This window comes from Podarcis muralis, chromosome 5 (assembly GCF_964188315.1).
Source record: "Podarcis muralis chromosome 5, rPodMur119.hap1.1, whole genome shotgun sequence".
Classification (NCBI taxonomy): domain Eukaryota; kingdom Metazoa; phylum Chordata; class Lepidosauria; order Squamata; family Lacertidae; genus Podarcis; species Podarcis muralis.
Window position 1 is genome coordinate 92,814,971 of NC_135659.1, and position 23,742 is coordinate 92,838,712.

Below are 23,742 nucleotides of genomic sequence, written 5' to 3' on the forward strand. Positions count from 1 at the left end.
CGGGCATTACTTTCGTTATTTGGGGGGCTTGAAGGCCAGACTCGAATCCTGCTGCTCCTCTCGAGTAGGCCCGTTGGAAGCCAAGGGACGTGATGCGTTCGGGAGCCGAAGCTTCTTGCCCCGTCGGCTTCGGCGGGCCTGTCCCTTAAGCATGAGGGGCTCAGTCCATGCCTACTCGGAAGTAAGCGCCGCTGAATCCTGCGGGGCTTGCTCCTAGGTAAAGGGGCTCCTTGGAGAGATGCTGAGCGCAGCAGCAGCAGCATCTCTTCCAAGGACAAGATCCCCTTGGATCCAGAGCATCCCGCTCCACATTGGGCAACACAACAGATTAAAAATAATAATTAATAAATACCGCATAAAGCCGTATAGAAATCAAATCATAAATTATCCTCCGCGTTTCCCACAAGCATATACAGTACACTGAGGAAAAAAACAAACCCATGAATGCCGTTGCGTCCAATTGCAAGGGCTGGTTTCGCTTCCTTCTGCACAATTATTTGCACATCTGTTCAGAAAATGGGATTAAACTCCTGGGATTGTAAACCCTAATTTGCAAAAGTCCGGCTACACATACACTTTTTTTTTTGGAATCACATATTGCACCCTCCTCTGAACCATAACACATTTAAATATAACTTTTGTTTTGCTTAATTGCTTTGAGTATTAAAAAAAAAAATTCCTTCCGTTTTGCTAGTTTGGGCTGGCCCTGAATCTCTAGGATAAAAGCCAAGAACAGTTCAAACTCATTAAGAGAGTTTTGAAATATTAAGCGGTATACAGCATAAATGCTTCTAAATAAATATATGTATTACCATTTATATTTACATAATTGTTACTTTTAAATGTCAAACTTCTGGAAGAGGCAGCTGTTCCACAATGAGGAAATGTTCCTTAAGCTAAATTCTTTTCTCTTAAGTACCTATCTCCAAAAGAAATCACCTTTCCCCTTAGGTTTTCCTAGCCTAATTTTACAGTCGTTGCAAAAATAAAAGAACAAATTCCTCTCTCAGGACTTCCATGTATTATAGAATATATTGCTGACATAATGCTGTCAGCTGCATCAAATTCTTTTGCTGGCTAGCTCACTGGGCTGTTTTGAATATTTTTTTATTTTATGGATTTTTGCGGCTTCTGCAAGTACATGGATAGCTCCGCTGTTTCTTGGTGACTCCATTTGGACGACAGTCCTATCCATACTTTCCCACCAAAGCTTGCTATAGTGATGGCTGGGTGGAAAGGTAAGTTCTAGCTTGCTACAGTATCGCAAGACCTAATACTTGACAATTTGCAGGTGAATATGTGAATTGCCACTATTAAAATGTATTTGCCATAATTTCAGCTGCTACAGTGTCCTGATGCATTCAGGAAAATTCAGGCACCTATGGCATGGGCAGGAAATTTGCCACCCAATGCTTTACTGAATGATAAATGTACAGTGGTACCTCGGGTTACATACGCTTCAGGTTACAGACTCCGCTAACCCAGAAATAGTGCTTCAGGTTAAGAACTTTGCTTCAGGATGAGAACAGAAATCGTGCTCTGGCGGCACGGCGGCAGCAGAAGGCCCCATTAGCTAAAGTGCTGCTTCAGGTTAAGAACAGTTTCAGGTTAAGAACGGACCTCCGGAACGAATTAAGTTCTTAACCCGAGGTACTATTTCTGGGTTAGCGGAGTTTGTAACCTGAAGCATATGTAATCTGAGGTACCACTGTATGTGAAACAGCCCTGCTGCCTGTTTTAATCCTACATTCCCCTTCTACTAAATAAGAGGTAGCCAATTCCTGTAAGTCAGCTGTGTTTCATCACTCTTTTGTGCAAGAAAACAAAATGTTTGAAATCTATCACAGAAGAACATACGTATCTTACAGGAGTGGCAGCTTGGCCCCGAGACCATGGGTGCCATGTGGCGTGCATGGCCCTGGCACCAAAATTTGTGGGTGCTTGGGCACCCAGGGAGTTGGCACCTATGGCATGGGTAAGCAAACTAAGGCCCAGGGGGATCACCTTCTAAATCCAGCCCGCGGACGTCTGGGAATCAGCATGTTTTTACAGGAGTAGAATGTGACCTTTTATTTAAAATGCATCTCTGGGTTATTTGTGGGGAATAGGAATTCGTTCTTTTCCCCCCCTTCAAAATATAGTCCGGCCCGCCACAAGGTCTGAGGGACAGTGGACCAGCCCCCTGCTGAAAAAGTTTGCTGACCCCTGACCTATGGTATTCAACCATGCCATTTTTTCCAGCCACTCGCATCTCCTTTCCCCTCCCACTTATTTTCAATTTCCCCCTCTCAACAGCCTATCAGCATTCTACATACTCTGCCTCTTTGCACAGCTGTTGTTCTGGCTACATGAGGGTGCTCAGATTTGGAGTAAAAATACAGGATGAATTGTTTGAAGTCTTTAGCTTCCTTTATCACTGCAGCAGTTCTGAGGAGACTTTAGGGACTCTTGAAACCATTGAATTCTTTTAGCTTGCATTCTGTAATCAAAGATCCATATCATATGCCAATGTGTCCCAACTTTGCTCTAAAAACTGTCATTATTATTGGCAGGCAGTGGTGCACCTCCTCCACTTCACAGCCCAATTTAACCATGTGCTGAGATATTCAGAGCAATATCCCATAGGGTTTGGCTTACTCTGTGCTGGAATACTGGAATCTAGATTTTTGTCCTCCAAGATTTGACTCACCAAAGCAAGCTCCCCATTTTCACTCCCCCGCCCCCCGGTAATACAGGAAGGACACCCCTTTAGCTTCTGCACTGAACAAGTACATTCAAGGGACAGGATGAGTGGTGTAATCCCATTCCCTTCAACATAAATTCAGCCTAAACTTGGAGCTCTGCATACAGCTCATGTGTGTACCAAATTTCAGTTATTGTTAATGTACAAGTGCAATGGTCATGGGGGGGGGGGTACATTTCACACACCCTCTTTCAATAATAGGTTAACAAATGGCAGCCATCCCCCAGGTTAGGCTTTCCTAGTACAGTATCTGTTTTGTGAGTTACAGGTAGGTAGCTGTGTTGGTCTGCCGTAGTCAAAACAAACAAACAAACAAACAAATTCCTTCCAGTAGCACCTTAGAGACCAACTAAGTTTGTTATTGGTATGAGCTTTCGTGTGCTTATCTGAAGAAGTGCGCATGCACACAAAAGCTCAATAACAAACTTAATTTGTCTCTAAGGTGCTACTGGAAGGAATTTATTATTATTTTGCTTTGTGGGTGTTTGAAGTACCTTGATCATGATCTCAAATATACTTTATGGCTACAGTTTTGTAGAGAAACCTTCCAATAAAGAGCCCTGGGGGTTGCATCAATTGCTGCATGAGTGCAAGGGAAGACCTGGGTTCAGTGTAGTACTGAGAGGCATGACTGCTGTACTGACATGCAGACAGAGCACTGAGCATCATGTCACAGGACTGTTTGGCCAACAGCCAACCAAATGACCATACTTTTTTGTTGTTGTTAAACTATTTGAGTGATGTATTCCTCGTTTTACTAAGTGATCTCTGGCTGAGGAGCTCATCTAGTGGTTGCAAAGTCAACTACCCATTCCTCTTGCATCTTCTCAAAATAGAGATACCCTGTTCTGCAATCAACTATCCAAAGAAACTGAAGCATTAGAGTAGTGTATTTGGATTAATGTGGCAGATTCTGCTATGAAAATATTGATACAATGGCTTTCTTTAGATGTTTATTTGACTTACAGTAACAAAAACCTATGAAGTTCCACATTTAATGTACAGTGATATATTCTGAAATATAAAATACAATTTACAGAAACCCCTTTCAAATAAACCTAAACAAACACTTGATTTTGCATACTTTCATATATATCTAAGTTAGAAACATTTTGAATAGAAAAATTACATCATAGTAGATATTTATGTTCTACACTACCTCTTTCTTTTTAATATTTTTGCAAAAGAGTTTTGCATACAGGTCATTGTTTAAATCAGTTTGTCCTTGATGTTTAAAGTGTAAGATGTACCAATATAAAGTGTAAATCTGTAGTGATTTATTTATAGGAGTAGTGCTACTTGAAATGCAGATCTGAAAATGCCAATGTTACGAATCTATTTTTACATTTGCAAAATGTTTATAAAAATATCAAAGTAACTGCTCAACTATAAGTGCATAAATTCAGTTAAACTGGTAGGATTTCCCCCCATGAATTCTTTTGAATTATGAACTTGAAAGATACAGGAAAAGTAATAGTATACTGCATTATTTCACAGTGAAAAGCTCTCCTCTTTAAAGCAGATTTGTTAGTATCAGTTTTACTACTCCATTTTTTACACAAATATTTATTTCCAATGTTATCAAGATAGCCATGAGTGTGGCAAGGGCTGAGGATGTATTCTAGCCTAATTTAAGCACTTTTAAGCTCCACATATTTCAATGGGGCAATTATTACATACTTAAATGTCTCCCATTGTTATTAGCAAGACTCAAAGGTACTTAACACCACTTGTCCAAATATTTTACTTTGAGCACTGGAAAAGTCAAACTGCTTATCCATATTTATTCTGCACAAAGGATTAGATCTGCAAACTACTCTCTTTTCAGTCAGTCATTTGAACCATTTATAAAATGTTTTCCAATAAGTATGTTTTAAAAGTTTAGTTGCTTTGTATAGAGGTATAATTAATTTTTAATCAATTACACTTTTTGTACAAATTCAACATTAAAAACCTTAAACTAAACAGGAAATATGGTTACTTACTCAGGCATTTTTTTGTCTTAGTTGAAATCTAACTCAAAATGCCCTCATGTAAAAAGGAAGATAATGAACCTAGAAGCTTAATGTTTATTATTCAAATACTCTGCCAGCTGCTAGAAATACTGCTCCCCAGCAATCTTTCTTTAAATACACAAAATCCTGCCCTAATTAGCTCAGGACAGAAATGTTGGGCTCTCCTCAATGTAGGAACTACTGTACTGAAACTCCAAAATACTATATATTTAAGATGTAATGGTATGGCTTCTAAGATATTGTTTAAATTTTCATAAAATTACATTTCAAGTTAGTGGAAAACATAACTTTACATCCATAAAAAGCAATGTGCTCATTGAAGAGAGTTCCCATTTTTACTTCTGTAAATGGAAATTTAAAGACAAAGTAAGTAGGAAAAAAGCAACATTTTAGAACTGTAATGCTATAGGCATTAGTTTTTCTGTGTGGATGGAATATTGGATCCCCTGGTCCCAGACCCCTGGTCTAGCAGGCAGTGCAATGGTCCAAGGCTAGGGGAAAACAGTATTCAGGCACTGTGCCCATGCGGGAAAGGATTGTGCCTTACATATCTTATAGAGGGAGGAGGCGAACAAAATGTAGCAAGTCCAGCATGTACCTGCTTAATATATGAATATATGCATTTACAATCCAAAATCTCATTTGTGAAACAGGTTTTACCAAACTATGCCTAACGATCAGAATATACAATATGTACAAGTAATAAAGAGTCATGTTTTTCTTCCTCATGTGCCTCATTATTGAAGAATTATTATGTTTCTATGTCTGCTTAGCGGAAGAAGCTTCTGCATATGATGCCCTTTGGCCACCAGTTTGTGTTTCTTGCTTAGAGTCCTTATCGCACTCCTTACTTTTACTCCGGTCCTTGCGATCTCTTGCTCTGTCTTTGTCACGGTCTCTATCTCTTTCTCTATCCCTTTCTCTGTCTCTACTTCGAGCTCGTTCTCTGTCCCTGAATCTGTCATAATCACGGTCTCTGCTTCTTGATCTGTCTCGTCTTCGGTAAGTATCTCCATCTCTGGTTCTGGCTCTCTCTCTGGTTCTTTCCCAGTCTTTCCCCCGTTCTGAATCTCTATCCCTGTCTTTATTATAGTTTCTCTCTCTGTTTTTATCCCAGTCTTTTTCTTTATGTCTCTCCCATTCCCTTTCTCTCCCCCTATTCCAGTTTCTGCCACGGTCCCTTTCCCAAGCCCAGTTGTGGTCACGATCTCGTCGTCTATCATCCGTTACTCTATTTGATCGATTATCTGACTGATCAGACTGCTCTAGTATTTTTTCCTTATTACCTCCCTCAAATCTCTCTCTTTGTCTCCCTTCAAAAGTCTGAGCTCTATAGTCATTACTTCGGCCATCTCGAAAATCAGATGCTGACCACTGTGCTTCTGTCTCAGAACCCTGCCCTGAAGTATTAGGATGAGAGGCAGGTGGTCCAGTTTCATCCCACATCTCTTTCCTGTGCTGAGGTGGATGACTTGGAAGATCCAAGAGTGGTCTGGGGCTTGGTTTCATACTTTGCTGAGATTGTCCTGGAAAGTTATGTCTATTTGGGGGAGGTTCATTTTTTTCTGGAAATAGACCAGGTGCAGGTCCCCTTGGTCCTCCAAACTGATGTGGTGCTTGACCTCTCTGATTTGGAAACCTGGGTGGTGGGCTCCCTCTCCGTTCTTCAAACGGTGGTGGTAGAAGTCCTCTTGGTCCTGGCATGTGACTTGGAGCAGGTCCTCTTTGTCCTTCAAACTGATTTGGAGGAGGACCTCTTGAACCACCAAAATGATTAGGTGATGGACCTCTTGGCCCTCCAAACTGAGGTGACGGGCCTCCTCTTTGACCTTTAAATTGATTTGGTGGAGGCCTTCTTGGGTTCCCGAAAGGAAAGGGTGAAGGTCCTCTATTTCCCATAAACTGCGGAGGCTCAGGTCCTTCAAATTGTCCAGGACCACCACTCATCTCATGATATTGGGGATCTGCATATTGGGAATCCCTGTGTTCCATGTGAGGTTCCCTATGCTCTTCAAATTGAGAAGGTGCAATTTCTCTTGGCCCATCAGGAAATGATTGTGAAGGGCCCCTATTATCACCAAAATGTGGTGGTGGTGGTCCATGTTGTGCAGAAAATAAGGAAGGGATAGGTGCTCTTGGGGCTCCAAACCTGTTGGGTGGAGGCCCTCTTTGTCCATCATTATTTGGTAGAGGATTATGCCCTTCAGTAAACTGTTGTGGTAGACCCCTCTGTCCATGGAAATCTGGAGCACCACTCATTAATGGAGGACCGCTTTTGTGTCCAAGAGAAGAAAATGGGGGCCCACCTCTTTCTTCATCATTTTTAATTGTGGGTGACTCCATTTGTTCATAAAAGTGGCAAGGCTGTGGATTTCTTTGGTCTTCATAATGTGATGGACCTCTTTCTGTTTCAAAATGACCAGGAGCTTTCTCCTGAGATGGGAACACTGGGCTTGGGAAAGAATCCCTTGCTACCCCTGGAACATTTTTCTCTTGAGATTCATTTGACCAAGCTATAGACTGAACACTGTTAGGTGAAGAGAAAGTAGGGAGGAAACATGGATTGACAGGGGTGGGTAGCAGTACTTTACGAACAGGTGCAGTTGTAGATGTTTCAATAGAAGCTGGTTTATTTACAGTTTCCTGGTGAACCTGTGGGGCATTTTCAGGGTTGATAGTGGGCACATCTTGTTCAGACATAACAGAACCTTTTTCACTAGTAACCCATGTATCTTTATGACTAGGATGAGGGGCAGAAATCAGTGTTTTATCTGCTTTGTCAAGTGCAGTTTGCAATGGACCTGCATAGCTGGGTGGAGGAATTTGTACTGTAGGCGATTCTATAACATGCTGCTTTACATTAGAGTCAGCACTTTCATTACACTCTGTTAGAATCCTTCTAGCTTGTCTGGGATCTCTACTTTGTCTAGGATCACTTCCCTGATTTAACAATTGAGTTTGACTTGTGGATGTAGGCAATTCAGATTTTTCAGTAGTTTGTTTTTCATGTTGGAATAGCTCATTTTTTGCTAGAGATGATTTTGGAGGTGGTGACATCAAAGCATCAGAAACTGAAAAATGAGCCATTGATACACCAACAGCTGCTCGTTGTTGCCTGAGGGCTTCTTCTTGTTCTTCCAGCTGTCTTTTCTGTTCTTCTATTTGTTTGTTTAATTCTTCTAACATTTTCTGTTGCTCTACCAAAGATGGTGGAGCAGAGACATCGGGCACAAATGAAGACGATGCTGTCAAGGAGTGGCTTTTAGATTCCGAAAACATTTTATTAGGCAAATCATCAACAGTAACCTTTGCCTCTTCTAAGATAGTTTCATCTTCTGGATCATAGGCTTCATCTTCTTGCTCTGAAGTTTCACATCTTTTTTCAAGACCACTTTCAGAACTTTGCATTTCAAAAGCTTTCTGTGGAGCATACTCTTCCTCAGGATCATAAGGCCTGTCATCTTCCTCCTCTTCTATAGCTTTGTCTTTCGACATTTGTCCAAATTGCTGCACAATGGGATCAAGTATGGGAGCTGCTGGTAATCCTTCCTCACCAACAGTTTGCATTTCAGTCTGAGCACCTTCAGAATCCTTGGAAACAGGATCAAAAGATTTCTTTTTCCCGAAAAGAGTTTGCAGGATGTGATCAAGTGGTGTGGCTGATTTTGAAGATGAGGAAGCAGTAGAAGATGCAGTAGCTGTGTTAATTCCCAACACAGAAGCACTTGCTTGTGCAACAGTGGCTGAGCTTCCAGATTTAATAGATGACAATATTTTTAACACAGAAGTTGGCTCTGGGGGTGGAGGTGGAGGAGATCCAGGTGGTGTTGTACTGACAGTTGTTTCTCCAGTATAGAGAGAGAATTTTGAAGGTTTTTTCTCTTGCTGAGAAGCCATATTGCCTTTAGGGTACGCAGATACTTCAGTTTCTTCCTGCAACTGAATCCTGCTTTTCTTTTCTTCCGTCTTTTCAGTTTCCAGTACAGCTGCAGGTCGCTTAGTTTTCTGACAAATTACTAATCCAAGAATTAAGTTTGGACGTGCTGATTCAAGACCTGTAAGACAAAACAAGATTTCATGTAAGATTTTTTTTAAAAAAAATTAAGCTTGAAATCAGTCATTGCTAAGATTTGTAACAAACAATGTGAAAAATGTTACAGAACACAATGCATACTCTACTTTCTTAATGAATGTAATAATAATTAGTGGAAAACAGCACATTAAAGTAACTGTCAGACTATAACCAAGTCAAAAACTGTATTTTCTTCTCAATATTACTGAGAAACCAATATATGCTTTTATGTAGTAAAACGGATAATTGTCACTTGATGATGATGATGTTGTTATCATCATCCTAACTTTACCCCAGACAGATACTCAAGGCTGCTTACAGATAAAAAAGAAACAGCTAAAAACTTAGGGGAGGGGGAAACTATTTAATTCATGGCACCAGCCCTTTCCTTAAAAACAGTCAGTACCAAAAAGCCTGTTGGAATAAGAATGGCTTCACCTGCTGTCCGAAGGACAGCAAGGAGGTAGCCAGTTGAACTTCTCTGCCTATGTACATGATGCCTATGATGTTCCTCCATGGATCATGTCACTTATCTACAAAGCACAACCCTTGCAGTACAGTCCTATGCCTACCCACAACCAAGTCCCATTAAGTCCAATGGTACTTACTCCCAGGTGAGCATTATTAATTTATCATCCATCCCACAAGGTCACATGTCAGGTTACAGCAATGTAATGCACAATAATAATATCAATTTAAAACAAATGCAATCAAAATAATAGGGTGGGAACCAAAAATATATATCTCAGGTGTCAAAGGCCAGGGTAAAGAGGTGTGTCTTCCTCATGCACCAGAAACTGCATTTTTAAAAGGTGCTGAATGCATCTCTGTGGAGAAGGAATTATATAACTTAGCAGCTGCCGCATAGTGCCCTCTCCCAGGCCATCACCACCCAGGGTGGCAGAACTATCAAGAGGGCCCTCTCTGCTGATCTTAACACCCAAGAGGATCTGTAGGAAATAAGGTGTTTTAGACACTGGGACGTAGTTTAGGGCTTTAAACACTAGCATGAGCACCCTGAATTAGGGTATGATGAGTTCTAAATGGAATCCCAGTAATTTGGCTGCTGTATTTTTTAACCAATTAACCTTTCAGAGACTGATTAGATCCTTAATAAAGAGTGGCTCTTATTATTATTAGTTACTTGTGGAATCCTCAAATATAGGATTCCACAAGTAACTATATAAATTATCAGAGGGTAATAGAAAACTGTGCATTTTTATGATTTCCAAATAATTAACAAATCAACAGCCAAATGAGTAGGGTGTTGTTTATTATTATTATTATTATTACCACCACCACTACCACCAGTTTTGCCAGTCCTACTTTCAGCAGACATACAAAGATCTGATCTTTCTGTAAGTCATATTGATGGTTAACAAAGCACTGCATAATGACTGGGGGAAATATAGAATTACTCAAAGGAGAAATGGAACAGAGGTAATTATGGAATAGACTGCTGAGAGAGAGATCCAGCAATTTCCAGTTTAGTTAAATGTTTCAATAGTGATTTAACCTTACAAGGTTAGTATCACTAGGTCAACAAATAGAATATACACACACCTAGGCTTTTACCATTCATACTATTATATATGGAAAATGAGTAACAATAAAACCCCTGGAAACCACTGTTGTTCTGTTTCATAAGGTTCCGCTTAAGTTTTACATTACTATACATACAACAGAGACTCCAGCCCTAAGAACTGGACAGTCATGTAGATGTGTCTGATAGTGCATTGCTTTTTCTTTCCTCAACTCCAATTTTACTGTCCATTCTGCCCACTTGTGCAAACGTTCAGGAATATAGTTAAGAGTATATGAATATTATAGACTTAAGAATAGTTAAATGCCATGATAGTTCACACCCTAATAGGTTACAGTAAAACAGATCAAATATTAAGTAGTCCATTTCAATTTATTAGAGGAGTGCTAAGTAATGAGGATGAAGGATCTCATCTTCTGAGAATAATTTTATTTCCAATTTGCATTAAATGTATTATCATTTGGAGGAAGATAAGGGCAAGTACAATATTCAACTGATGCATTATTTCCAAATTTGTAGTCTTTTTATACCTTAGTTCTGCATTATATCCAATATTTTCATCTAGCAATCCCAGTGATTTAGCCCATCAGATGCCTACCACAATCATTAAAGTAGTAATTACTGGAGTGGCTACTACTGTACATTTTGACAGTCAATGCATTATTTTGATTTTCTCCTTTTAGTTGGTTGTATTCAATTCTCCTTTGTGTGTGATCTTTAAGTAAAGCTGAAGTACTAATCATTTCCATTACTATTACTTTTTAAGATTTTGATCTTAACACTGATCATGTTTATTAACTTAAGTTGCTCTAAATATATTTAATAGGAAAAAACTTCACTTTGTTTCTCTTAAAATGAAGGAAGTTGGCATTTCAGTTGAAAAGTATAAATTGTTTGGCTGCTTAAGATGTAGCATGTGCTCAGAAAGTCTGCTGAATAAGGATAAAAACCAACGACTTAACAAATGTATTGCATGAAATAGGAAAGTACTTTTAGAAGACAAAATGTTTTAGAGCAGCAAAGAATAAATGTAGAATGATCATTACTAATAACTCCACATTAAAAAAAACATGGTTGTGAAAAATGTTTATTCTGACCTTTTAAAAAATTAGTTTGTAATTCTGAAGGAAGCTGTCATTTGCATCCCCTTAACTGTTCTGATTAATTTATCTTCCAGTCCTTTACACCATTACCTGGGAGTAATTCCCATTGAACTCATTGGGCACACTTCTGAGTGACCATGCAGAGAATTGTACCTAATCTTTCATGGACAATTTGATCAGCTTTTGCCTATTAATCTTACAAAGATCTGTGGTACTCCACATAAACTTTGGTGTTCTCAGAACAATCCACCTACACTTCTGTCAAGCTGTGTTTTCTCCTTCCATCACTTTTTTGACACTCTGAGCAGTTCTACTGTAATGCTGGCATTCAAAAGTGTTGTGTAGTGTTGAGCTAGGCTTACTGGATTCAAACTATATATACTTATATTGCCCTCAAGGTGGCCAACCCAGTTTTAAAACCAATGGGGATGTAGGTGAGAAGTTACATGGAAATAAAAATGATTTTGCATTAGTTAACTACAATCTCTTGTGCACCGCTAAGAAGTATTAAATAACTGGTTATAAGTAACTAACCTAGTTAATCTAGAAAGGGTGGGCAGAAATGTTTTATAAACCAGCTTATAAATACAAACCCTATAAAATTTAAAACCACTACTTAAGAAAGCAGCTTCTGTGTGGCTGTTTAGCCTCTGTGGATAATGGAAACATGAAGCAAGCCAGGTTACAAGCAATGGCTATTGGGGATAATGTGACAAAGAGACTATACTCTTTGTGGAGGCATAATGAGCAACCATGTAAGCCTATTTATTTATTAAAGTTTATCAATGGCTGCTACATGCCTCAGTGGCTCTATTCAACCTCCAGTCAGAGGCATTATGGCTCTAAATACCAGTTCCTGGGGATCTAAGGTGGGCACAGTGCTGTTGTGCTCATGGTCTAGTTTGCAGGCATCCCACAGGCATTTGGTCGGCCCCATTGAGAACATGATGCTGGTCTAGATGGGCCAATGGCCTGATTCAGCAGGTTCATCTTAGGTTCTTATAAGAGCCTAGTTAAAAAAATGAAAGTGTGTCCCAACATTTGTTTCTGGATGAAGGTTAAAAATATTATTTTTTTAAAAAAGCTAGTCCTTAAAAAAAACCACTAGTATTTTTTACTGTAAACTATATTCCTAGTTTGATCTGAATATGAATCAGAGGAAAGAATGTAACTATATTAAAAATATGACCCCTAAGGGAAACTTTATCAATTCCTGTCTAGCTGCTGCTGCCCGTATTATGAATTCAGGTAAGTATATGGAGGCTTACTGTTTCTAAGAAATTAAGACATTCATGTCATCACTCCCATAAACTTTTAAAAAGCCCTGAACGCTTATTTCTTGACACAAAACCAATAATTTTTATAAAGTAAGTTTTCATAACAGATTTGTCACCACTGTAGGTGCAAACCAGTGCTGCTCATTAAGCAGCTGTAGGGCTACTTCAGTGATCTTTTTTACAGCCTTCTTTACCTGAACCTCAATACAGTCATACCTTGGGTTACAGACGCTTCAGGCTGTGTGTTTTCAGGTTGCGCACCGCGCCGAACCCAGAAGTACCAGAACGGGTTACTTCCGGGTTTCGGCGCTTGTGCATGTGAAGCACTAAATCGCGCTTTGCGCATGTGCAGAAGTGCTGAATCGCGACCCGCGCGTGCGCTGCAGGTTGCGAATGTGCCTCCCGCACGAATCACGTTCACAACCCGAGCATCCACCGTAATGTCCCTTATTCATAATTGGAATTGGCAGCAGTACTAAGACTGGTTTACACAATCCCTCATTGTTAGTTGTGCTCAGCCTGAACAACAAGCACCGGCTATCTAGTAAGCAGTATGATTATTATGGTTGCTTTTGAGTAAAGCAGAAAATGAATTTCAGTAAAAAAAAAAAAAAAAAAAAAAAAAGGCTGTGGGAAGGGTGTGGTGCCCTGTAAATATTGCTTCTCTTTGGAGTCACCAATCATTTTGGACCAGTGAGCAATGTGCATATTGGAAAAGTTGTGGGGAATACACACACACACACACACACACACAAACACACACACACACACACGAGAGAGAGAATGAACAGCCAAACATGCACAGGGCCCTATTTTGTTGACTAGAATTGAATGCTTTCTTCAAGTCTTAATTCCAGAAGCAGGAAAGGCTCTTGTAGGCACATGTGCACCTGAGAGTCTCATGTTGATGATCCGGACTGCACATAGTATTGTATTATAAATAATGCATCAAAGGTACAAGTGGTGCTTTTTCACTGCGAAGATCTTCCTTCCAATTACCAAGATACTCAATATTCTTCTTTTAATATTCTTCTAGCTTTGGGCTAGGGAATACCTATTGACTAAAATATTAAGCTTTTGCTGAAACACCAAGCTTCAATAGTGTATGGAGATGAGTTCTGCAGATATCCACTCCCGATTCCACCACTCAATGATTTCATTTGTAGATTTGAGAACATGCTAACTTCCTTGGGGGGAAAGAGACACTGGCAGTGTTTGAAAATATGTAAGTCAAAATGGTCTGTGGAACAAAATAGAAAATCTTCATCAAGTTTCAGCATAAATGTCTGCAAGTGCTGAAAAGGTTTTTAGTGAATAGAACCTGATTCCAAGAAGGCATGCTTGCTGCAATTGTGGCAGCTGGCATGGGGCCATATACTTGAAGGATCCACCTAGGTTATCCCACCTCCCCTGCCCTGCATTAGTCAGTGTAGGAAAAGAAACAGTCAGATAAGAGACCAAGTGCTCCTTGGACATTCTACTGCTTAGCATTGTCAGGTATGTGAATCACACACATGGGACTGATGATGGAGGAGCTGTGATAATTCATGTAGGTTGGAACAATATCACTGCAGATTTCCTTGCGGGGAGTGGGGGCTGGGACAGCCATTCTGATCCATTTCCCATATTTCCATTCCCCATTACTAATTGAGGAGAAAAAGCAGGTAGCAATGAAGCTTATTTCACCAAACACAGAATGATTTAACTAATTACAACTTTTAACTCCTAAAGTTTAGTGACATTAACATGTTTCAGTTCCAGTACAAATTATGTTTTCTTTTTCTTTCTTGGTTGTGACTTCAGCTGAAGTGACTTCTTGTAGAACAGAAGTCTGCCATGCAGCACAGTCATCTAATGGTCCAGGCACAGAAGAGGAATTCATATGATGTACTCCAGCTCTACTATTTATGATCACCACTAGGTATGTCACAACCATTTCACCTAGAACCTCTGTAAACCAAACTTAGTCCTAGGTAAGTCCTATGCAATTGAAGAGGATTAACTTCCAAGTAGATATGTAGAGGGTTATACTGTCAAGAGTATTGTAGTCTCTATCTTAAACATATCAGAGCAAGCGCTACTGAATAACTGATACCAACTAATACCGAAATACTTTAGGATATTTGTTTTGTTAAAATATTTTGTCCCAGCCTGGTAAAGCAACAGTCTGAAACCCAGAACTGATCCTGTGATACAGAATATATGTCTCAACTATGTGTGTGAATAACATTTTTAGCAGCCTAGCAGGTGTCACTATAAAATAAGACTTATTTTACTAACTAGACCGAGTCCAATACATGGTTACAGCCACTAAAACATCTGAATTGAAAGAGACAATGACCACTTTGCACAAAATACATTTTATTAAGATCATGTAATAAGAGCAGTAAATTTCATTAAAATATATGGATAGCAGATTTTATACCTCTCCCCGTACATGTCCGCGTATACTGAGAACTGAGACAACTTATCCGAAAAGGTTCTAATAGGCTTCATGTATATGACTCACCTCAAAACACACACAGGAAATTATGATTTGGACTGTGTCCTCTATTTTTTTTTAAAAAAAACCTGCTGGTAGAAGTATGTGTATGCTGTCATCAAGGAGGATTATGATGGGGGTGCTTTCAAACAAATTTCACATGCTTTCTGAGTTGTCACAACCCTATTAGAAGACTTCTCTTCCCCTGAACATTTAACTAGGCCTTCAGAATCAAGAGCAATGTGGAGTCTGAAAAGAATGGTTCAGGCAGTCCATGTTTTGAAATCTTTGGAATCTTTTTTCAGATTCAAGTGGTTTGAAATAAGGTTCTTTGTTTATAGGATTTTAGAGTGTGCCCTATGTTAGTATGGTTTTCAGACGGTGCTCTAGGGATGCTTGGGTTTATCAAAAGCTTATGCGGAGTTCCTTAAATGACTGGTACGGTTTCAAGGAAGTTAGTTTGCCATAACCAAACCATGAAATGCACAGTTGTGGGGAAGTGTCAGATCTGTTACAGCTTCTAAGTTGTAATCTCAGTTCCAACAGGCTGACAGCTATGCCTAATAGGCCTGTAAAATGAGTATGTGGCAAAGACTTTTCCTGAGAATCCTCAGCAATATACACAAATGGAAGGGAGTTGAAGTTCAAGATTCAAAGTTACAAGAAATACTACTTTAGATACAAAAGGAGAAAACTTCAATTTTCTCTCCCCTACCCAGTTTGTTTGCCACAAACTAAAGAGACTGGATGAAAGTCTTTTTTTCCAGTCAAAATGGAAATTTCTTGTGATTTATCCTGGAGCCGAAGAGAATTTCCTTACAAGCATATGTGCAGTATTGTGTGGTTATTTATTCAGAAGGACAACATACATAAATAGCAGGGTGACCTCTTAAGAGTGCAGAAGCTCAGGAATATAGTATTGAAATAAACCATACCTTATTTCTAATCAGTTCTGACTAATTAGTATGCAGTATCTGTTTGATTAAAATCTGTTTTAGATAGAAAAACAGCATTCCCTCTAGAAATAAGACAGAGACTGTGGTTCTCTTCCCTGGGGCAATGAATCTATCAGTGTCAAGACAGCAGATGGACTAGTGTGTAACTACAGCTTATTTATGTGTGTGTCTCTTTCAGCTATGAAAGCTTGAGTTCCTTGGGACATTCCTCACACCACTGGGCGAGCTCAGTGCTGAAATCTTGAGATCTTGTGAGTTTTTGATTGTAGGAGTTCAAGCACACCTATAATATAGTCTGCAAATGACAATCTTACCTTTCAACGTCAGTGATGTTCCGTGGGCTTTCTGTGTTTGCTTCTGTTCAAAGATGCTGACCACTTCTGCTCATTTGGAGCATGTCATGTTGCGTACCAACTTAACTAACCTCCCTGTGCCTTTTTAAAAGATCAAAGTTCTTGTAGTTATGTCCCCCAATTTCCCAAACTATGATTTGTATATAGCAGGCACGTCCAACTTCCAATAGGCTGCGATCTATTAAAAAATGGCAGTGAGCTACCCATTGGATTGACCAGAGTTGCTGAGCTTTTGTTGGGAAAGCATCAAAGTTGTTGCACTTGGGGGGGGGGGGCATGATCCCGCGATCAACCAGGGACATACTGCAATCGACCGGTATATGGTACTTTTCCTTTCTACATTTATCCAGCTGAAGTGTGTGTTATGAATGATGTCTGGTATGGTATTAATAGTTGTAACATAGAAGGGCAGAAGTATTTGGGTTTCCTACAATTCATTGCTTACCTGGTCCCTCAAAGGGTAAAAGTTTGGATGGAATAGGATCCTTTGCACTGAGAGGAATCAAATAGAGGTCCTTGACATGTCTGTTGTTATTAGCAACAACACCAAATCGGCCACGACTGCTAAAATAGGAGTACAGAGAAATGTAGGAAGGCACCTCTTCTTCTGTTGCAGGATGGAAGCGGATCAAACATAGTTCCTATAATACAAAAATATAAAGGAAAAATACCAACCTATTGCTAAATAAATAGCAAGTGAGGGCAACATGGCATCAATGCACTTCAGTTTTGAAGTAATAGTTTCAGAATTATTCTTATTCAATTTCTACACCGTCCTTCATCTAAGGATCACAAGGTAGTTTACAAAAATACATACCATAATAACAAACGGAAGCAATAACACCCCCCTCCCACATACAGTTTTAAAAGCCATAAATTGTATAATTAGCCAAAGGCCTGGGAAAAGAGGAATGTTTTTGCCTGGCACTTAAAGATATGTAATGAAGGCACCAGGTTAGCCTTCCTGGGGATAGCATTCCACAAACAGGGAGCCACTGCAGAAAGGGCCCATTCTCGAATGGCCACTAACCGGACCTCTCTTGGAGGAGCACATGAAGAAGGGCCTCAGACACTCATTACAGGGTCTGCAGCAGTAAATATGGAGTTATATTGGTGATCCAAAAGATGGTGCAGCTTTAAAAAATGCCTTATTTCACTGCCATCAAATAAGCAAAGATTATGTAAAATTATCAATATAATTTTACTCTACATTATTTAAGGTTGCTGATTTTTTCGTTATTAAAACACTTTTAGGGTTAGATCTAGTAAGGATTCTTACTATGATGGCTCATAGGAAGTCAGTGATAATTTATGCTGTGCTGGAAATTGAAATGCTACTAACACAGAACCGGTTGGGGCAGGGAAGAAGTGGTGAGAGTATGTGGAAGGGAAGTAACAGCCAGCAGGAAAAGCCATTATTGTATTTTGCTTATCTTAAAGAATTTCAGGTACAAATTACTGACAAGAATCCAAACTGCTGCTGGGGTGCAGGTGGGTATGGGTAGGAGCAATTTTATCTTTTTATTTTGATGAATAGGCCTGTATGTCATGTTTAAAAAAGAAGTCTCCTTCACATTTCAAACGAGACGTGTGAAAAACATTAGGAGTTGCTGCTGTACCATAAATTCAAGCCAGCAGTGTCCTCCTCCCTTAGGTAGAATAACTTCGTTATATAGTTCACTGGATCCCATCCACAATTATTATTTCAAATAAAGTTCAATTCTTTCACCATTACAAAACAGGGTTTTTAAAAAGTACCTTTGACACAGATGATTTCAGTTTGCCAATATAATCCCATACTGTCTTCGGTGAGATCCTCCCTCCAATATGAATTGTATCAGGTAAATCCTAGATAAGAAGCATTACATAATGTGAGAAGAGGGCAGTTTGAGGGCAAAGCCCCACACCTCCCAGTAAATAGAATTATACCAACAGAATATAAATAGAAGCTACCATATTTTTCCATCTATAAGACGCCCCCTATTTTTGCAGCAACAACCAATCACCAGTCCACCCTTGGCACTATCCGTGTATAAGACGCCCCCTAATTTTTGTATTTTTTTTTAAAAAAAGCCTAGTCTTATACATGGAAAAATACGGTATACTGTGATTTTACTGTAGCTATGGCCATTATGTTCACAATTCTGTTTATCCTTCCACTTCGATTTTCAAACTGCTAGCAGAAAACAGTCCCCTTTTAATTCCACAAACCACAGCTCATTCATATGTTCCTTTCTGAATCTGGTATGAGAGGGAGTACATCTCACCCTTGGGTACCCCTACTATAGTTTCTTATCTGGGAATGAAGAAAAATGTCTGACACTGTAGTAGGATGTTGCTTTTATTTACATGTTCTGTCTACATCAAGGGGGATAGGTGCCACAAGATCTTGGGAACTGATGAATGCAGTATTTGTATGGGTCAAACATGACTTTTTGTACAAGGAAAATGAGCTGGAAAGGCTGGCTACTGGTGTGCTAAGAACCTGAGGCTCACTCCCTCTCATATTAGGCTCAGACAGTAACATCTGAGCACTGTGAGAGATAGCTTTTACATAAAGAAGTAATACTTTTGCACATTAAAGCTACAAAAAGTAGCTTTGAAAATTGTGACAAAACATTCCTAGCCTATTTTGTTAGAGTAAAAATTTAATTGTCACTAAAACATGCTGTTGAGGCACAATGTGTTTATATTTATAAAGCTGTCTTATCTATAGTTGAAGGGGCAAACATATTTCTATTTGTTTGCATTAACCACAGTTTGTCTCAGAATTCAGCATATAAACATTGCTACTATATCATATTCATAGCCCACTGAGCCTAAGATCGTAACATACTTGTTTTCCAAACTAGGAGGAAAAAGGGTTATTCTTACATCCGTAAGTTTAGGTGTCTTCCCATCCCTGCTTCAAAACACAGGAAGAAAGATACACTAATTCCACTGAGAGAATTTGTTGGTGCACAGGAATCAAAATTCCAAGCACCCTGTTCGTATTGACCATAAAAGGAGCACACGTAGGTTTTTTTAAAAAAGGTTGAATACACTGAAGTATCTTCCTCCTCTAAGGCAGGAAAGATATACAGCTGTTTCAGCTACTGTTCTACTCCCCACCTTCCCACCAGTTCTTACACAAACAATGCAGAGCAATACGTGAAATCTATTTGAATGTCTGCAAGAACCAAGGTGGCTTTTTCTCAAATAATGTTATTTATGAACAGTCTACGGTTGTTGGTTTGAAACTTGATCATAAACTACATTGAACTTCCTTCCTATGTTTCTTTTTTGGGTTTAATACAGGAAACTGGGAGCTCACTGAATATTGCAGGCATCCCATGACAGTGGCAATCATCACTTAGTTAACAGTGTCACACTTCCTGGTTACTGTTCACTGTGTGTTCAGTTATTACAGATCACTGCTTCTCACCACCAGACCAAAATGAAAATCAAGAGTGTAATTAACAGAAAATGATAAACAGTGCTTTATCAGTTACTGATATGAAGTATTAATACTAAAAATGGAATATCCAGCATGCCATTTCAGTGCTCCTATTTTCCCCTTACAGTGGTACCTCCAGTTACGAACTTAATTCATTCCAGAGGTCCATTCGTAACCAGAAACCGCTTGTAACATGAGGCGTGCTTTCGCTAATGGCGCCTCCCGCTGCTGCCGCGCCACCGGAGTGTGACTTCCGCTCACATCCCAGGGCAAAGTTCACAACAAGGGGCATCTATTTCCGGGTTAGCAGAGTGCGTTACCCGAAGCATTCATAAAGGAGACAGTACGTAACACGAGGTACCATTGTACTTACAGATCACCAATACTATTTTATTATTTTTAAAATAAATTGCAGTCCGATACAATAGAGGTGGTGACCATTTTAGGTGCATCCAATTGACGTATGATCACCGACACATGGTCTTTTTGGACCCAGAAGAAGACAGAATGGGGACATAATGGAGCGGGGGCTGCTTATCTGTGTTCCACACACGCAGGGGCTGGGAACAGAAGCCCCACATGAAATGGTTGCCAAGTCAATGTACACATTATCTATGTCCGATTTCTTATGCTACACTGCTACACTATTTGCAGTCAGGCCAATAACTCAACAGTGAGTTATTAAAACTCTTACCTAAATGAAATTTGAAAATGTTAATAGGACAATAGGTCAATTTGCTTAGCTTTCAAGCTATCATGTTGAGTAAACATGGTAACATATTACATAGCTAACCTCTTACCGCAAAGCAAATTTAGTTAGAAATATGATTTCAGATATAGTTTACACAGAAAGCACAAGCACTTCAAAGTCGCACCTCACTGAGGTAGTCAAAGGATCCAGAGACAGGGTAAGCTTTGGTGACAAACTTGGCCACGCTTTGCATGTTGATAAAGCCTTTCCATATGGTGTTAAGGCGAGAGAGAAAGACCGACGTATCTCCTTCTTGAGGGGACCTTATCTCCGACATACTGCAAAACAGAAAACCCAGGAGGGAGAATTGTGTCAAGAGTGGCTCTACAAATTGTATCTCTACAAATGGCCCTCCATCCCAGGCAACCCCAACATTTTTCAAATTCCACATCAATTGATCCTAAATCTTATGAAATATACTTTTAGTAAATTAAATTAATGGGCTAGAAATCAATTTTTAAGACTTCCAGCACATTCGGTGGAAGGCTAGTGATCACAAAAGATGGACCATTAATTTGCTAACCCATGAATAGAATTCCTGTTATTATTAGGGATTGAGTTGATATTGTAAGACTTGTGACCGATTCTCTTTTGCATGAAAGAGTGGGTCAAGCATGGAGAGACACAGAAGTTCATAAACCTGCCTTGAGTGAAGGCAGTGTGTGACTCCACGTTCACCAGTTCTTACAAACACTGGCTCCTCCTGTGCATCAATGCTACTAGAGGTTGAGAAGTGTGCTACATGAGAAAATACGACTTGGCAAATCTTCAAAGTATGCAGTAGTAGTAAAAAATCCTCCTGTTCATGGCTTTGCTGTCCTTTCCTCCTAGTGGCTACTGCGAGATTAGCACAAGTTATCCCTCCTTCACATCTTGAGGAGAGGCAAAGAATGATCTCTCACTGTCACTTAGCATCAGAGTACTTGCATAGCAATGGCAGCAAGGGTGTTTGATCTGAGCTTTTCTCCTCCTTGCACACTTGGGGGACAGCAAGGAGCCACCCACTAGGGGGGGGGACCTAGCTATGCCCATTAACTTGCCCACTCACCTTACCCCCATTTTACTCACTCTGGGAAGCTTCCTTCCTTAGAAGGAATTTGAAGGCTCCCCCTGCACCTAGATACACACACACCACTGGGTTGCACGGTCCCCTTTGCACAATACCGCAGGCCTAGTGACCCTCTTGCAGACTGACACACACGCATACCTAACATTTAGTGATGTTTGAGCTGCCAAGTATCTTGGGTCCGATGATGAGGATGGCTTCGTTAATATTGATTTTGGAGCTGCTACAGTATTTCTGGATATTTCCGGTTTACTTTCCCCGACAGAACCTTTGTCAGATGCCAGGGTGGGATGCAATGCAGAAGTCACAGTAGAAGCAGAGGTTGACAAAGTGCTCATGGCTGTTCTGGGATCCTTCCCAGAGACTGTCACAGTGGTGATAACACCGCCAGCATAAGATGTGGGGTAGAGAGAGCTCTCATTGGGTAGAGAAGATATTGGATTGCTTTGTCCTTGTGTTAAAGGAATGTAAGCTTTTTCTATGCTTGGCTGAGGAACTACTTCAGCTACAGATTCAACAGCAGGTTCTGCAGCAGTCTCCATTTCCTCTTCTTTTGCAGCCTCCACTTCATCTGTTGGTGTCGAGCTTTCAAATTTTGACTTCATTTCTGGCTTTGGTTCCACCTTCTTAACAGAGGACGATTTTAGTTTCTTTGAAGCTGGTTCTTCATCAGATGCTGACATCTGACCTAAATGGTAAAAAAAAAAGGTAACATGTAACATTGTGAGTCTGTGTCATTTCATGGACATGGTGCTATATTTCCCTTGGAGACAGGAAATCACGTCTTGCTTGTTGCTGTTTTAATTTATAGAAGCAAAAAGTTTATTTTACTGTAAGAAGAAAGCCTGGCCATTTGTATAACTGAGGCTCCAGCCAGATTTGGGTTTACTCAGAACAAAATTGATATGGTAATTTAAATTTCTGCTTTGCATTTCTACCACGTGGGTGTTCACACAGCCTTGGTAATCCCTGTGCATACCTGTACAGATTTTGCAGTTCAGGTCAAAAAGATGGGCTCGGTGTTGACTTGTTGTGTCCTGTAACATACTGCTGAAAACATCAAGAATTGGAGCGCTGCTTTTCTCAGGAGCTGCTCGATCTGCCTCTTGCTGCTCCTAAAAAGGAATTGAGGCAATGGTATCATTTGCTGGTATCAGGCTCATTTCAACTATACACATGCAAATTCCTGTAGATATGCACAGATTTTAAACCAAACATCCACAGCTCCAAAAAAATAAAGCAACTGATACTACTAAAATCTAACATAACTTGACCTTTCAACAAGTGCAAGCTCATATGCAGAAAGAGATCCTTATAAGGTTTGCGTAAATTCATTACTGGCAACACAGGTTTCGACAGCACCCAAGTGGGGAAACAGAAAGTGTGCTGGTCCCCTGTTTTGGGCAAATTAATTAATGTACGGGCAACAACCAATTGACATTCACACACGTGTGCATTGTGGTGACCCAGAAGTGGCAGGAAAACGGGGTGGGAACAAGCTTATGTGTGCTCCGCTCTCATGCACAATGACCCAAAACACAGCCATGCACAAATAAGGGGTTGCCTGTTTATCATTGGTCTCTTTGCAATAGGAACCATGCCAAAGCAACATTCCAGGTAATAGGCAGTGTACTACAGTGTACAGTGGTGGGTGGGCTATTGATTTGGTTTGTTCTTGTTTTCATCATGTTCGTTGTGGTTTTATTCTGTATTTTATGACGTGAACCACCCTGAGATCTTTGGATGAAGGGCAGTATACAAAATAATAATAATAATAATAATAATAATAATAATAATAATAATAATAATAATAATAATAAACAATACTGTGTACATGTACCTCAGAATAAGTATAGAGTACTGCAGGAATTGTGCAGCGTGTGTGGTAAGCTGCTATAGAGCATTACTGGATTGTGCCCTCTAAAATAAAAAAAGGCAAGCAAGC

General features: G+C 39.8%; 1 protein-coding gene across 6 annotated transcripts in view; it reads right to left on the reverse strand.

Moving 5' to 3' along the window:
• Positions 1-3,683: 3,683 nt before the first annotated feature.
• DIDO1 (death inducer-obliterator 1) overlaps positions 3,684-23,742 on the reverse strand; it is a 67,676-nt gene continuing 47,617 nt past the window's right edge. For all 6 annotated transcript variants that reach the window (XM_028735405.2, XM_028735404.2, XM_077929361.1 and 3 more), the window contains 6 exons: positions 22,777-22,912; positions 21,939-22,485; positions 20,856-21,009; positions 18,303-18,392; positions 16,990-17,185; positions 3,684-8,813 (listed from right to left, as the gene is read on the reverse strand). In XM_028735405.2, the coding sequence (XP_028591238.2) occupies positions 5,518-8,813; positions 16,990-17,185; positions 18,303-18,392; positions 20,856-21,009; positions 21,939-22,485; positions 22,777-22,912 (4,419 nt within the window). In that variant the 3' untranslated portion in view covers positions 3,684-5,517. The remainder of the gene's footprint in view (positions 8,814-16,989; positions 17,186-18,302; positions 18,393-20,855; positions 21,010-21,938; positions 22,486-22,776; positions 22,913-23,742) is intronic.